The 15,433-nt window shown below is 35.3% G+C and overlaps 1 protein-coding gene and 1 pseudogene across 1 annotated transcript; both read left to right on the forward strand.

The window, feature by feature from the left end:
* Nucleotides 1-1,996: 1,996 nt before the first annotated feature.
* Nucleotides 1,997-2,862, forward strand: LOC133294878 (uncharacterized; annotated as a pseudogene).
* Nucleotides 2,863-8,845: 5,983 nt separating this feature from the next.
* On the forward strand, nucleotides 8,846-13,753 carry LOC133294876 (zinc transporter 4, chloroplastic-like). The gene is made up of 3 exons (XM_061493636.1): nucleotides 8,846-9,126; nucleotides 9,205-9,921; nucleotides 13,295-13,753. The coding sequence occupies exons 1-3, from the start codon at nucleotides 9,112-9,114 to the stop codon at nucleotides 13,748-13,750; spliced, it is 1,188 nt and encodes a 395-aa protein (XP_061349620.1). The 5' UTR covers nucleotides 8,846-9,111; the 3' UTR covers nucleotides 13,751-13,753.
* The last annotated feature ends 1,680 nt before the right edge of the window (nucleotides 13,754-15,433 follow it).

The raw sequence follows: 15,433 nt of genomic DNA on the forward strand, positions 1-15,433 counted from the left end.
AACTAGGTTGCCTAGCTAAATTGGATTACACGTAAAAAATGAGATAATACACTATTGATGAATCCATCTAAGAATGTGATATTTTTGTTCATAAACCGGATAAAAAAATTTTGGGGAAGAAAATGGTGACAAGTTGGAACATTTCTATCTAAATTTTATTTTAAACCAAACACACAATAGGATTTTTAACCTAATATTTTCAGTAATATTTTGTGATACCAAACAATTTTTTTTAAACTTTCTTACCAAAATTATTTTTCTACACTTTTCCTTCTAATTACATTTTCCTAATAAATGAAAATATCTCCTGAACCAAACACTACCTTATAGATAACTGGACTCACATCATTCTGCCATCGTGATAAATTTTTTTTGACTCTGCCAATGATAAAATGGGGGCTTTTGCCGCTACCAATGCATTTTATGAAATATTCGGCGGTTTAGTTTAATGGTGAAATGTATTACCATAGTGATACAGCAAGAGACTACGTGTTTAGTCATGTTATCACAATGTGTGTTTAAGACAATCTGAATATGTACAATTCGTGTCTGATGGCATCAGGTGTGCGTTCTAATGGCGTGTGCATGTTTGTCAAAAGTGATTGTCACACTGCGCATGGTCATATAGTCACATTAGTACCAGATGCACATTTGGTCACAATTACACCAGGAGTACGTTTAAATCTGCATTATTCTGGCAATAAGTTTGACTAAAGAATTAAACTAGTAGAATATCTCAAAAAATGCGTTTATCATGTAAAAAAGCCGATAAAATGAGAAATAATTTTTCAGATATGATATTTTAAATTTTTTTTCTTTACCAAAATGTGACATTTTGGTCATCATTCCGTTAAATCCACATTTGGTTTTCTATTATGTTATTTATTTGTTATTATTATTATTATTATTATTATTATTATTATTATTATTTATTTACTTTTACCGTAGAGTTTTTTTAACTCTCTCTCTCTCTGTGTGTCAAACCATCGAAAAAAACCTAAGACTCACTCGACCAGCCCTACCACTTCCGGTGAACGGCAAACGGCAAGGAGCGACTGACTTCCGGCGACGATTTTCTGTTTAAGGTTCTCTCAGTTTTATTTTATTTTTTTTTGTTTTTTGTTTTGTAATGTTTTCTCTCTGTTTTTGCTTAACATGGATTTGGAGTTTGAACTCTGGTATTATGTCATGCAAGTATCTAAAGTGATGTGGATTTTTTTTCCACAGAAACTCTGCGTATGTTAACATACTAAGAGTGAACACAGCTTCATGACATTTTTGAAAGCTGAAGCAAAAGGTATTTTAACTTTAGCAAGAGTTGAAATTGCTTTGTGATCCATATTTATTTCTTTTCATCTGTCCAATTTTATTAATCTATATAATTTTTTTCAATTCTGTTCAAATCCAAATCTGTTGAACAGATTCTGTTCAACTTCTTTTTGTTTATTCAAATTATTTTTTATTCCAATTTTGTTGATCCACATTACTAGTTTTGACTTTTGACAACTGAGCCAACTTTGTTCCAGCAACCAAATTGAAGATGGCAGCCAATGAACAGACATCTTCAAGAGTTAGGAATGACAATATTTTCAAATGTTAATTGACAGGATTTATAATTCTTGTTAGTAATGACAGTGATATTATTTTTAATTATGAATGAATGTCTTTATTTTTTATCATTTATATGTGTGGTATATCTATATAGTAGGTTCATACATAGGAGTTTGCTGCTGCGCTAAAGCGCTATAACATTTTTACCCACATTTGATAACTATGGGTTCTTCATGAGTGAGTTTTGCCAAATGCTACTGTGAATTACAAAGTTGTGAGTTTGAGTTTTTGTCTGGTTTGGTTCATGGTAATGGTTATGTAGCAATGAAAAATAGTGACAACTCTTTTTGTGAGTTTTTTGGAAGCAATATAGTGCACTCTGCTAGCCCTCTTTCTCACACCTTTTTTCTGTTGACTCTAGCTTAAAAGGCCAAAGGGAAGGAAGATGAAGACAATCTCTGGACATGGTGTTTCATTGAAAGAAATATCACTTTTGAAAGCGGCAAAAATTCTCTCGAAGTTTGTCTCTGCCGAGAATGGTGCTTCACATGTCATCAGTGCATATCTCCACCGGGCTTCTGCATCTTTCAATGAGCTGGACCAGCTCCACAAGGAGCTTAAGCCAGACTGTTTGGCAAGTCCAATCTAAGGACGAGTTTAGAAGGCAACGGTTTGGCAGTGAGAATGCTGATGAGGATGATGAAAAATCAACTCAGACTGTTGTTAAATTCAGTCAAGAACTTGATGGTTCTATTGGATATCAAGCAGGAAATATGGGTGGGAGTGAGAAGCACAAGAAGAATAAAAAGAAGCAGCAGGAAGTTGAGTCCGGGCACCATATCGGAATTAAATTTGGAGAGAGGGAAGGTGATCAAAAACTATCTACCGGGGAAAAATATGAAATTTTTTCAGGCCGAGAACAAGGCAATGAAGGGGAGAAACAAAAAAAAGGAGAAGAAGAAAAAGCACAAGGATGGTAATTGTAATTTTTTCCAGTAATAAGGGTGAGGTTGAAAATCTAGAAGGTGAGAAAATAGAGGGACAAGGACAACAGAAATAGATAGAAAAGAAGTTATGCAACATTGTGGAGGGTGAAAATGGAGGGCTAGTTGGTCCTCAGGACTTGCAAATTAAGAAGAAAAAGAAACATGAGTCAGGGAATGAGAATAAGTTGTATTCTGAAGAGGTAAAGATGGAGAACAAAGGAAGAAGAGGAAGAATGAAGATGTGGAAGGGAGACAAGAAGATAGATCAGGGGAACTGACTAAGAAGAGAATGAAAAGGAAGCACCAGGGCGATCCTCAATTTTAGGTGTTTTATAAATTCACTTGATAGTTAGTTTAATCTTTTTTGAAATTTATAAACAATATGCGAGTGAATTTTGGCATCCTTGATGTATTGGGAGAGTTACTGGCCTCTCTAAGCGTCAGCTTTATATTTTTTATTTGTTTTCCTTATTCTGTCATATGAGTTGTAATCTGGAATTTCCAGAACATCACAATATCAATACAAATCAGATTTTCTTCTTTTTTATCTATCCTTATAATCTCTGGTACCTATTGGAGAGGGAGCGAATCATCTTCATTGTTCATACCCTTGTTATCATAAGTTGGATTTTGGCAATTGGGATGTTATTTCATGTCAAGAAATTTTGAAGGGAAGTATTTGATATGACATTGTTTTGCCTATTTCATTTACTTTTCGGTCTAGTTGGTGTTATTAATTCATTTGACGTTTAATAGTAGGTATTGTTTTGTGACGTATTTAATATTTATTACGCTTTGTTTATGATTATAGTTTTAGGTAATTGAATAAAGGTTACGCTTTGTTCAAAATCCTAAGTGCTGTAAATTGTATCTGACTTGGTCAAATGAAATTGTTTCGCTTGAATCCTTTGGTTGGTAAACTATTCATGCCTTGGGGAATTTGGTAGAGGAATTTTTTTTTTTTTTTATCCGGGAATCTCAATTTTCAGAAATATAATTTTTACGTTCAGTTTACGATAATATCTGAAAATTAAAAATTTAGAAAAATTCAGTTTCCCGAAAATCTTCAAAAATCCCACGTACCAAACTTTATATATTATTCTTGGAGAATTGGGACGCGAAATTTCGTTCATAGTTGAAGGTGCATCTGAAAGAGTTTAATTGATCAGCTATATATGTAGAATTGGGACAACTGGTACATTTAATTACCCGCTCATCATATTTTGTGGATAGTTGTCCTAAAGGAAAATATTTTTGGTGTTGCAGTTGTACCAAACACTCATACATTATTTATCAAATATGGCAAAAAGTAACATTTTTACAGTATTCTTAATTGGGTTATACAAGTATTATGTTACAACAATTGTCCATAATTTTCCAGCAGAGACAAAAGTGAAGATAGAGAAAGTGATAGGAGAAAAAAAGAAGAAAAATTGTGGACCCCTTGTTTTCATTGTTTGGGCAGGAAAGGAATTTGTTTTCCAGTTACATAATATTAATATTACCCTAATTAATTTTATAGTTATTTTCATCTATATTCCATAATTTTCCTTCTTTGATAAAGGAGTTGGTATTTCCGGTGCTTGTCCTAAAGATATTGATCTGCAATACTAAATAACAAGAAGCTAATCCGAGAAACATACTTGGACAACCCATGAAGCGTCAACTTGATCTGAATTTACATGCTCCAGTTCTCCATCATATTTTCATTCATGCAGTTGCCAGATTGCTATAGTTTTCAGTTTTCACATTCATTTTTTTTTGGATACATGAGAGGTTTAAAACACACACCACCTAACATAACTACCTACATCCCTCACCAATAGACTAATTTAGTGGCTAATTTTTGGCTTTTTGACCCTAGTAGTCAAGTTTTCTTAAGGTTTAACCGGAAAAATTTATTGGTCAAACTTATTATCTATATAATACATAACGACGTGGTACTATGGGAACCGCTTTAAGATGTAACACTTAAACAACCGCGTCCTTTGTATTTGTTTCTGGCCAATTACGTGCGAATGAGTGTAGAATAATTGCGCTAAAACGCGGTACCCTCTCAGCCATGTCCTTTGCAAAAATAATTGCACAAGACGCGGTACAATATCAGCCGCGTGTCAGTGCGTCAGATCCAACCTGACACGGTCCTGGTCGTATACCCTCTCATATCCAATTCTCACGCAACGGTGGATTTCAAATTGCATGCAACGCATTCGTTAGCCTTCATGTCTTATAACAGTTGTTCACCTATCGCGTCGTTATGCATTATACTAGTATATCGTTTCATCATGAAATTATTCCAGTGATAGATTTTAAACAACATACCACTAGGGTCAAAAGGCACTAATTTTCACATCCATTTTAACGAGGGGAGTTTGTAGGCAAAAAAATTAAAATATTACACTTTTAATAATTAATTACGAATAGGTTGCAGTTTGAAAACTATGTTCGAATTTACTGCAGTCATTCACGCCCAAAATGGGCGGGACAATTCACGCCCAAGTTAGGCGTGAATTACAGGAAATTCACGCCCAAAGTAGGCGTGACAATTCACGCCCAATCCAGGCGTGAATTGCTTGACCTATAAAAATCCCAAAAATTTCACTTTTCCATCTGACACCTTCTCTCTAACTTCTCTCTAAAGTTGGTCTACCTTCTCTCTAGATTATTTGTGGAGCATTTTGTGCGGCGAAGACCTGTCGAACAAGTAAGTCTTCATATCTATTTTATTAATTTTTTAAATATAATATTATACATGTTATAATAGTAATTTAGGGTGTTGCACATTTAACTGTTATTACAGTGGTCTAGAAATATGTTAAAGTAGTGTCTTAAACCCTAGGAATATAATAGTGACTGTGGAATACAATAGTGACTGTGAAATATATTAGTGAACTAGGAATATTGTATACATTTAATTAAATATTTTTTGTAGGTAATGTAATTTAATATTTTTGTTAACACATATAAATTATTATTTTTTTGTAACACATGTAATTAAATATTTTTTGTAACACAAGTAATTAATTTTTTTTTAACACATGTAAATTAATATTTTTTGTAACACATATGTAATTAGTTAATTTTTGTAACACATGTAATTAATGTAATGACTTTTGAATATATTAATGAAACAAATTAATTTATTATTGTGTATAGTACACTATTATGGCTGACTCATCATCGTCGGAGTCACCTCGGTCTACATCCGATACTGAGGCTCAGGGTGAGCTTTCGGATCCCAGGACCCATGTGCTTCCAGGACCATACAAGTGGGACGTACTTAGGAGGCACACGTAGCGCACACATGTTTCACAGGTTGTGTGGAACGAGGAGAAGTGTCGCCAGTGCAAGACTAGACGTGGAAAGATACAGGGGGGCCATCTCCTGATGATATTTCTGATCTCGTGGAAGACTACCTGCAGCAGGCTGGCTTCCTACATGTCGCCCGCATGCGGCATATTCAGGTACACATATAAGAAAGTACCGGTCATGAAACTTTTAATTTAATAATAAATGTGAAAAATTTAGTGTATGCTTAAGCAAGTTTATTTTGATAATAAATTTCTGCATTTATTTCAGATTGATCCCATGTTGATCAGTGCTCTGGTGGAGACCAGAGACACATACGTTCCATATGACGCAGGGCGAGATGACCATTACGTTCCATATGATAATAAATGATGGCTCCTCTCGTATCATTCCTAACAATCATATTGTAGTTAGACATTAAACCTTAACTATAAATTCAATTTCCTTGACAAAATAATCAAATAACATACCTAGTACGAGTGAAGCAATCACATCAGCATCAAGCTGTCTATGACCCTGAGAAATATGATCATTCAAGCAATTGTGGTCTCCACCCCATTTAGTAACCTTCCATTTTTCACCGTACATGTTGGTTTTATTACCCTAACCCTCCACGGGCAACACTGTTCATCCACACAACATTTCATTCTTAATTTGGTAGGCGTGCTCTCAAGAACGATCGCTTCTTCTCTTTCATTAGGTTTCTCTTGATTGCCATGTGCGCCTCTTTTTTTGATTCAAATTCTTGCTTAACATACAACTTGTTACCTATTATCCATGGACCATTAATTGAACCTGAGCCTGAGCCAGAACTTGAACCGTCGTTAAAAGAATCTTGTTCCCTCGGATGATCCCAATTAATGTATGTGTAATGTGGAATTTCTTTCCAAAATGGAACAACATCGTCACCTGCAAGTACGAAATTAGACATTAAAACCCAAAAAGCTGCAAATATAAATGTATATTTTCAGCCAGTTACTTACTTACCTTCCGAAATTGGCGGTAACTAAGTGAACGCGACGTTATGATGTTCCTGGACATGAGACTCCCCCACAACATTATATTCTAGGATTTGAGTTTCAGGAATACCACATTCATCATCGTTGTCTGAAGCGCTAGCATCCTCAGCAAGAAGTTGATCTTCCATTGCAATATTTTCATCATCGTCATCCTCACCATCATCTTCCATAACCCAAGTAGGGTCATTTTCTCCTTCCTCAGACAGATTACCAACTGGAGCAGCAGATGATGATGCATTAAGTGCAAAATTTAAATCAACTGACCTCACGGGTATAGCAACATCCTCTGTTTCAGCAATATCCACGTATAACTCTAAAAAATCTTTCCTTGACTGGTTGAAAAACTCTCCGATTACCATTTCTACGTCTTCATCGTCAACAACTTGCATACTAATGTATTGTGATTCATAACATATTCTTGCAGTGACCATATTGATAGATTTTTTACCTTCAAGTGCTAACTTTTGACGAATTTTTTGATGTAGTTCGGTAATTGTTGAGTTCCGCATGATACGCGTTGGCCTTTTCTCACCTTCAAAAATGACACCACGTCGACCTTCCATTTTCCTACAATTATAATATAAAACAACACGAACAAAATCAGAATGTTAACTCATTCTTAACTATGTTAATAAAGAAAAACACAAAACAGAGTATGCATAAGCAAGTGAGACTGTATCGAAGACTAAGAAGTTAAGATGAAGAGTTGTGATGAATGTGGAGATGAGAGGTGTTTATATAGGAAAAATAGGTGGCATTCACGCCCAAAGTGGGCTGGAAAGGGGGCTGATTTACGCCTAGATGGGGCAGGAATATCCTTTGATTCACGCCTGCATGGGGCGTGACTAATCACGCCTATTTTGGGCGCGAATGACGTGGAATTCACGCTTAACATGGGCGTGAATTGTCCTGCCCATTTTGGGCGTGAATGACTGCAATAGATTCGAACATAGTTTCCAAACTGCAACCTATTCGTAATTAATTATTAAAAGTTTAATATTTTAATTTTTTTGCCGGAGTTTGTAAGAATCTCTCCTGGTTGCGTGCATGACAGTACATAAAAAGGCTTTTATCCCATTCGAGAAATGGGAATATTAAATTAAGAGACAACACCAATTCCGTGCAGGATATGATTTGCCTTGTGACGGAAAAACCTGAGTTAGCTGCACTAACATCCTTCTACCACATGACAAAATATGACTTTAGATTTGGTAGAGTAAGAACGTCTTTCTCCCACATAGCAAAACATATCACACTGGACCCAGTAGTGAAACCCATGAAGCACCGACACTTTAAAATTTCTGACGTGTCGTGTCCGACACTCCGACACTTCCTGACACTTTAATACTCGTTACAAAGACTCGAAAAAGGTTCAAATGTTACATTACATTGCGTTGCATTTTGAATTTTAACTATTAGATTCGTTGGATTATGATTACTATTTTATTGAGTTTAATACAAATATTTAGGATATCTTATTTTTCTTGCAAAATTGATGAGTATTATAAGTTTAACTTTATTTTTTTATTAAATTATTGAATATTAAATATAATATACACTACGTAAATTATAAATATTATATAATATCAAAACATATACTAACGTGTCAAAATGTAACATTGTTAAGAATTAACGTGTCGGAGTGTCATGTCGTATCCCGTGTTCTGTGTCGATGTCGGTGCAACATAAAGTGAAACTTTAGGTATGGCACGATGAGAAATAATTTGTGAAATGTACCCCCAAACAAAAGTGTGACATTTTGGACAATGCTCCGTTAAATCCACAATTGATTTTCTATAATGTTGTTTTTTATTATTTGTTTATTTATTTATTTTTACCTATCGATTTCCTTTTTATGTGATGTGACCGGGGAGGTTTGAAATATGGTTCGGAAATAAGTTAAAAAAAAAAAAATGATCATGCGCGACATAATGTCGTCATCGAAACGGTTGATCCATAACAAAAAGTCGTAACGTAGCTTCCATTTCCTTCCTTATGACGACACTCTCTTTTCCTTCATCTCTTTCTTCCTTCTTCAGTTATTCCATCCCCAACTCCAACTTCCATTTGCACAAACAAACACATCATTCTTTCCATGACCTTCGATCACGGCCCCAATCCAAACAATCTTCCTTTTCCTTAAATTAGGATTCGTGTTCATCGTACAACAATAAACCCTCCCCACACGCGCCTTCTATTTCTCCGTTGACTCCAAAATCCCAATATTTCAAACCTATCTGTTTCTCATGTCTCTAATTGAGGTTTGTTCTCTTCTCCCTAAAGCTTCCTCTGCTTTTCGTCAATGGCGATTGTTTTATCCTTCTTCTTCTTCTTTTCAGGATCTCTGGCCACTGCTCCACCTCGACCATGTCGTCGGAAAAACAGAATCGATTTTGCGGTCTGTACACGAATCCATAACGAACTCCACCTGTGAAAGAAGCAGCGAGTTAGAGCACTGTCGTGATGAGTCAGCAGCGTTCGTGCTCAAATTCGTGGCCATAGCGTCGATTCTAATCGCAGGGTTTGGGGGAATCGCGATTCCGTTGGTTGGGAAACACCGGCGGTTCCTGCGCACCGACGGGAACGCGTTCGTGGCGGCGAAGGCGTTTGCGGCGGGGGTTATTCTAGCTACGGGGTTCGTTCACATGCTGAAGGACGCACAGGAGGCACTCAACGACCCGTGCTTGGGTCCATACCCGTGGTCCAAGTTTCCTTTTCCGGGTTTCTTAGCTATGATGTCAGCGCTGTTCACTCTCCTCGTGGACTTTGTGGCAACTCAGTATTACGAGCGCAAACAAGAACGACGTCGTGTTGTTGATGTTGATGTCCTTGACGATGAGTCGTTGGAATCGGGAATCGTGCCGGTGGTTGAGGTTGTTAATGGGTTTGGGGAAGAAGCAAGCGGTGGAATGCACATTGTTGGGATGCATGCTCACGCGGCCCACCATAGACACACCCACCGCGATAAGGAACAACACCACGGCCACAGCCACTCTCACTCTTTCGGAGGCGAAGATGACGCGGAAAGTAGCGTCCGCCACGTCGTCGTTTCGCAGGTAACATCTCTTTTTCTTGCTTTTTGACGAATGGAAAGTAAAATTAGAAGCATTTTAGCAGTCCAAGAGCCTTTTTGCATTTTTTTTAGTTAAAACTTATTTTTAAGTTAAAGTAAAAAAAAAATTTTAAAAATGAGTTTGTTATATAAATTTTTTAGCTTAAAAATTATTTAAAAATATTTAATTTCACAAAAATGCACTTTTAACCTAAAAAAGTTCATCCTAGTAGTTTTTGACTTTTTATTTCATTATAAATAAAACTGTTTTTATTATAAAATTTTTTGTAAAAATATGTTCTTCTTATAAGGAGTTCAAATAAGTACTAATTTTTAATGAAAAAAGATGAAACACCCCCCCCCCCCCCCCCCAAAAAAAAACAAATGTACATTTAAGTCAAAGTGGCTGGTGTGCACTGCTTGTTGCATAAGTCAGTTTTTTTTTTCTTTTGACTATTGTGCCTTTTATTAATTAAAAAATAATAAATTTTCTTTTGACCCAAAACATTCCATCTGCGGGTGTTTGTTTCAAGTTTTTATAGAGGATTACCGGTAATCTTTCTTTGGTAAATGTAATTACCATGTTTGGTAGAAGGAATAAATTACGATTCCCGGATATCCAAGGATTACCGGTAATTTGATTTATAAAGAAAAGTCACTATTCAGATTACCAAAAATAATATGGTAATTCAGAATACCAATCAGAATACCAAGTAAAGGGAAAGCACAACAATAAATTTTGAGACAAAAATACCCCAATACACATAAAAATCTAGACCCAATCTATCAATTACAAAAGTAAAAATAGTTTGAGATTATTTTTGTAAAATAACCTCATATTCCAAGTCATATTTCGTTCTAAACCAAATATGGAATCAGTAATTTTTACCCAATATTTCCGGTAATATTTTGGCGAACCAAACACCTCTTTCGTAAGATTCCAAGTAAACTCAATTTCTACTGAATTCCCATTAATCATGATTCCCGGTCACCAAATTTTTTTTCTTGTATCAAACACACCCTCAATGTATTCATGTTTAACCATTCACTGAAGTTTAATCGGTTATATCGATTAAACCTTCCATTGACTGTTGATCCGCAATGTAATCAAATACACTAATCGATTAAATTGTGGCAAATAATGCATCTGAAGCACAATTTATGCATTGCGAAAAAGTATGAAACTTCACAAGGGAATAAAAGAAGAAGGGAAAACATTTTCTCATCTATCTTATACGAGGTTCTCATGTTGTGACCCTTCGATTTGCATGTAATTTTGTTTTTTTTTTTTGATAAATGTGGAGCTCATCGCTTGTTGAGTCACAACTCAATTCTCATGCAACGTAAGAAAATCAAACTTCTTAAAAGAAATATTCAAAAGAAAATCATTCTCTCATCTTACAAGAAAGAGTTATCTTATATCACTTTCACTTCAAAAATAGTGCCACCACTTTTTTGTTTTTTTTTTTAAATGGGTGGCGGGTCCCACCACATGATGCAGGAGATTCTTATCTTCGATAGCATAATAAAATTGAACTCCATATTCAAAATGCTACGACAAAAACACACCAAGTTAAAGACAAATTGGGGGAATGTTGTACAGAAAACCTCTTTGAGCTTTTGAATAACATGTTTCCTTTTGTCTTCCTCTTCTAGCGAGGGAACAAGTCCTTCATTAGCAATGAACTGCAAAAGGTTGAACCCAAAAAAAGAAAGATATAAACTTTAAAGAATGGCTTGAAATTGCTAAACCCAAAAATAATGCCTCCACAGAGAATTCAAAGTAAGGATAACAAATTAAAAATTAAATATAAATAATTTTTTACTAAAAAAAACAGTGATTCGTGCGTAGATGGTGGCTTGAACCTCCTAAAGCAGAGGATTGCAGTCGTAACTGAAACAAGAAGCAGCAACGAAGTCAATGCGATCCCGACGGTGAAAACAACGATTTTGGTATGCTTCTTCAACTTGTTAATCCAAGGTGGAGAGAAGGTGGATTCAGAGTGGAAGCAGATTAATTGAAGCCACGGAATCCCTCGTTGACACGGCAATTGTTATAGCTTGAGAAGTAAGGGTCTTGTGTTTCATCCCAATCAACCTCGATCCCCATTGAAAGGATTTCGGCGAGGTGGCTCAGAACATCGCTTTGGCAGTGGTGCATAGATCTACAGTCTCGGAGAACCTCAACAGGGTTCTTGATGGGTTGCATTAAAATCCAAACCTGAATACTGAAGTTCAACTTTGGGCACATGAAGGTGTAATCTGTTTGCGCGAATGGAGCTGCTCTCCATATGGTATTTTGACCAAAAGGGGATTATTCTATTTGCGGCAGTATAATCGATTAAATATTCCGAGTCAACTGTTAAATATGAGCTATGATGCACAGAGGTCCGTTTGATATCCAAAAACTGCTCAGCAACAGTCGGACAAGTGGGGAATGTTAAAAAATGTCATATTTGGACACGTTGGGACACGTTTTGATATTAAATAAATTTTTTAATATATATAATATGATTTATATTTAATACATATAAGAGTCCATAATAAGTCATATAACCAATTAAATATTTAAATTTCATAACATAAATATAAATATAAATAATTTTTCGTAGTTTGTTAATTTTTAATGTCAAATTTTATAACAGAAAAAAATTAATTTATAAATTATTTCTTTTATATTTAGTTAACAAAATAAAATTACGATTTAAATAAATAAATAAATAAAAATAAAAAAAACGTGTCCGAACGTGTCTCCAAATGTTGACCGCGTGTCTTTAAATATTGACCGCGTGTCGGAACGTGTCAGAGAGTTGATCGCGTGTTCCCAAATGTTGACTGCGTGTCCGAGCGTGTCCGTGTCGGACACGTGTCCGACACGTAAATTTAAAAAAAATTCGCATGTCCGTGTAAGGGAGAATATGAGCACATTGGTGAAATATTTTGGGTTATGGACAAATTGATTATTTTTTAATTAATGAGGAACACGATATAAATCATGTGAATTGGGTGATATGTGACTTCAATACTTACTATCAGAAATTACATGCATTAGATTAGTAAATCATTTAAAAAAAATTAAACCTATGAATAATTACACAATTAAACAGCATAAAAAGCCAATTTTCTCCGTTTTTTTTTTCCTTTTCACTTCCTGTCTAAGTAACATCCCTTATTTACTTTCTCTCTCTATCTATATTTATATACTTTATACACACCTTGTAACTCCATTTTATTGTTTTTAGACTTGGCTTTATAGTGTGTGCACAGGTATTTTTAAATAAGAATTTTCTAAAACTTGAAATAAAAAATGTGTGCTAATTAATAATGATAGAAAAGTAACAAATGATACAATTGTTTGAGATCTGGTTTATATGCAGGTATTGGAACTTGGGGTTGTATCACATTCGGTGATAATTGGATTATCTCTAGGAGTTTCACAAAACCCTTGTACCATGAGACCCTTAATTGTGGCATTATCCTTCCATCAATTCTTTGAAGGGTTTGCACTTGGTGGGTGCATCTGCGAAGCCCAATTCAAGACCTTATCGGCAACAATAATGGCTTGTGTTTTTGCACTAACAACGCCACTGGGTGTTGCTATTGGGACGTGCATTGCTTCAATTTTTAACCCTTACAGTCCTGGAGCACTGATCACTGAAGGCATCTTGGACTCCTTTTCAGCTGGGATTTTAGTGTACATGGCTTTAGTGGGCTTAATAGCTGCTGATTTTCTTAGCAAGAGAATGCGTTGTAATTTTAGACTGCAGATAATATCTTACTGTTTGCTTTTTCTTGGAGCTGGATTGATGTCTTCGCTTGCAATCTGGGCATGATCCTTTTCAGTGTTGTTGTAATTCTAATTCTTCAATATTTGGGAAATGCAAGTTTCATGTTACATGAGATTCATTATCTCATATGATATACACAAAGTGAGGTTCATTTTTCAAAAATAAATAAATAAATATTAGTTCAACTTTTGATATATGAGCAGGAGGATATGTTATTTTATACTACATGAAAAAAAATATATCTCTTTATATTTAGGGAAAATGATTTCTGTTTCAAAGTCAGAAACCATTTGTCTATTGTAAGGAGAGAAAAAAAGAGATGGGAGAGAAAGAATAAAGAAAGAGAGAAACCATAAACATGAAAAGGTGAGAGAGAAACCACAAAGAGAAAGAAACCGTAAACATGATGGACTTTATTCCAAAAAAATTTCTGGAGTTAGACAAAAGTTTTCTGCCTATGAGGCGGAAATCATTTCCCCTTATATTTATGGGAAATAAAAGAGTTATGTAACAGGAATCACAAATTTTTTTCCTACACTCACAGCTTTCATTGATAACAGTGCCTTTTTTTTTTTTTTCAAATTTGTGGGTCCACTGAAAGTTGTATCTACAGGAAAATCATTTTGATTCCTGTTACATAACTTTAACATTTCCCTATATTTATACCATTCATTTTGTTTTTCTTTAAACTGTAGTCTTATTCCTTTCTATAACTAATTAATTCGAGATGAACATTGATTAATTAAAAAATATAAGCTAACAATTAAAGACAATTTATCTCGCTTTGGCTTGCTCTACTTCGCATCTCGTATATGAAACATTTAAGTTAATTTTGTTACTTGTTATTTATGTTCTTAGCTTCTAATATGCATTTACTCAATTTATTAATTTTTAAATGAAAGAGGTAGAAATATTATCATGGCATTCAATTATAGAAGATGATGGTTTAGTATTATAATTAATTGTGTTATCTGTATAAATTAATGTTTAAAAATTTTTTGTGTAGGAATTGGGTTGAGCAATACTCACTGGAACTCTTCTTGTTGCTATGCCCAAAAACTTAGAAAGAAGCAGTGTTGTTAAACATGGACTGATCCGACCGGGTCGACTCGGGTTCCGGTTACCCAGTGAGATGATCGGTTTGGATCACTATTTGGACCGGACATGCATTCAGCCCGTAAAGACTCGTACGACCTGCCCGATTTTTTACGGATCCCGTTGACCCGCCGAATTTTTTCTTAAGTCCGGGTGACCAAAAAGAAAAAGAAGCAAAAAGATCTCCCTCATCGACAAGCTCTGTGTAGAAGTTACTAAAAGCTTCGTCGCCTTAGGATGAGGGGTCGCCGGTCATGAAGAGGAGATGGGAATCGACGAGAAGAAGTGTTACTTGGCGAGCTGAATGTGTCTTTAGTAATGGCAGTCACCATCACATGACTAAAGTTGTAAGCTTTGCCTTACATTGCCTCAAGGGTTTCGTCCCCAAAACAAAAAAATATGATATTTTTCCATATAGATCAAGTGGTTGCCAAACAGGTATGCTCCACATTCAGCATTCCATGGTAACAGTGAGTGTAGCGCTCCTGGCCGTGGGATTTGAGAGCGAGAGAGTAAAAAAAAAGGAGAGTAGAAAAAGTCATTAAAAGCAGGGATTTTTGGCCAATCAGAAAGCATCACGCAGATTTGTGTTTTCTATTCCTCCAAAATCAAGTGAATTGATCAGCACCGTCC

The sequence above is a fragment of the Gastrolobium bilobum genome, unplaced genomic scaffold (assembly GCF_033153095.1).
Source record: "Gastrolobium bilobum isolate Gb01-03AN ecotype WA unplaced genomic scaffold, APGP_CSIRO_Gbil_v1 utg23322, whole genome shotgun sequence".
Taxonomy (NCBI): Eukaryota; Viridiplantae; Streptophyta; class Magnoliopsida; order Fabales; family Fabaceae; genus Gastrolobium; species Gastrolobium bilobum.

What these genes read in the sequence shown, in the direction of transcription:
- LOC133294876 (XM_061493636.1), top strand. An exon ending in GCCACGTCGTCGTTTCGCAG is followed by an intron (nt 9,922 to 13,294) that starts GTAACATCTCTT and finishes GTTTATATGCAG; the next exon opens with GTATTGGAACTTGGGGTTGT.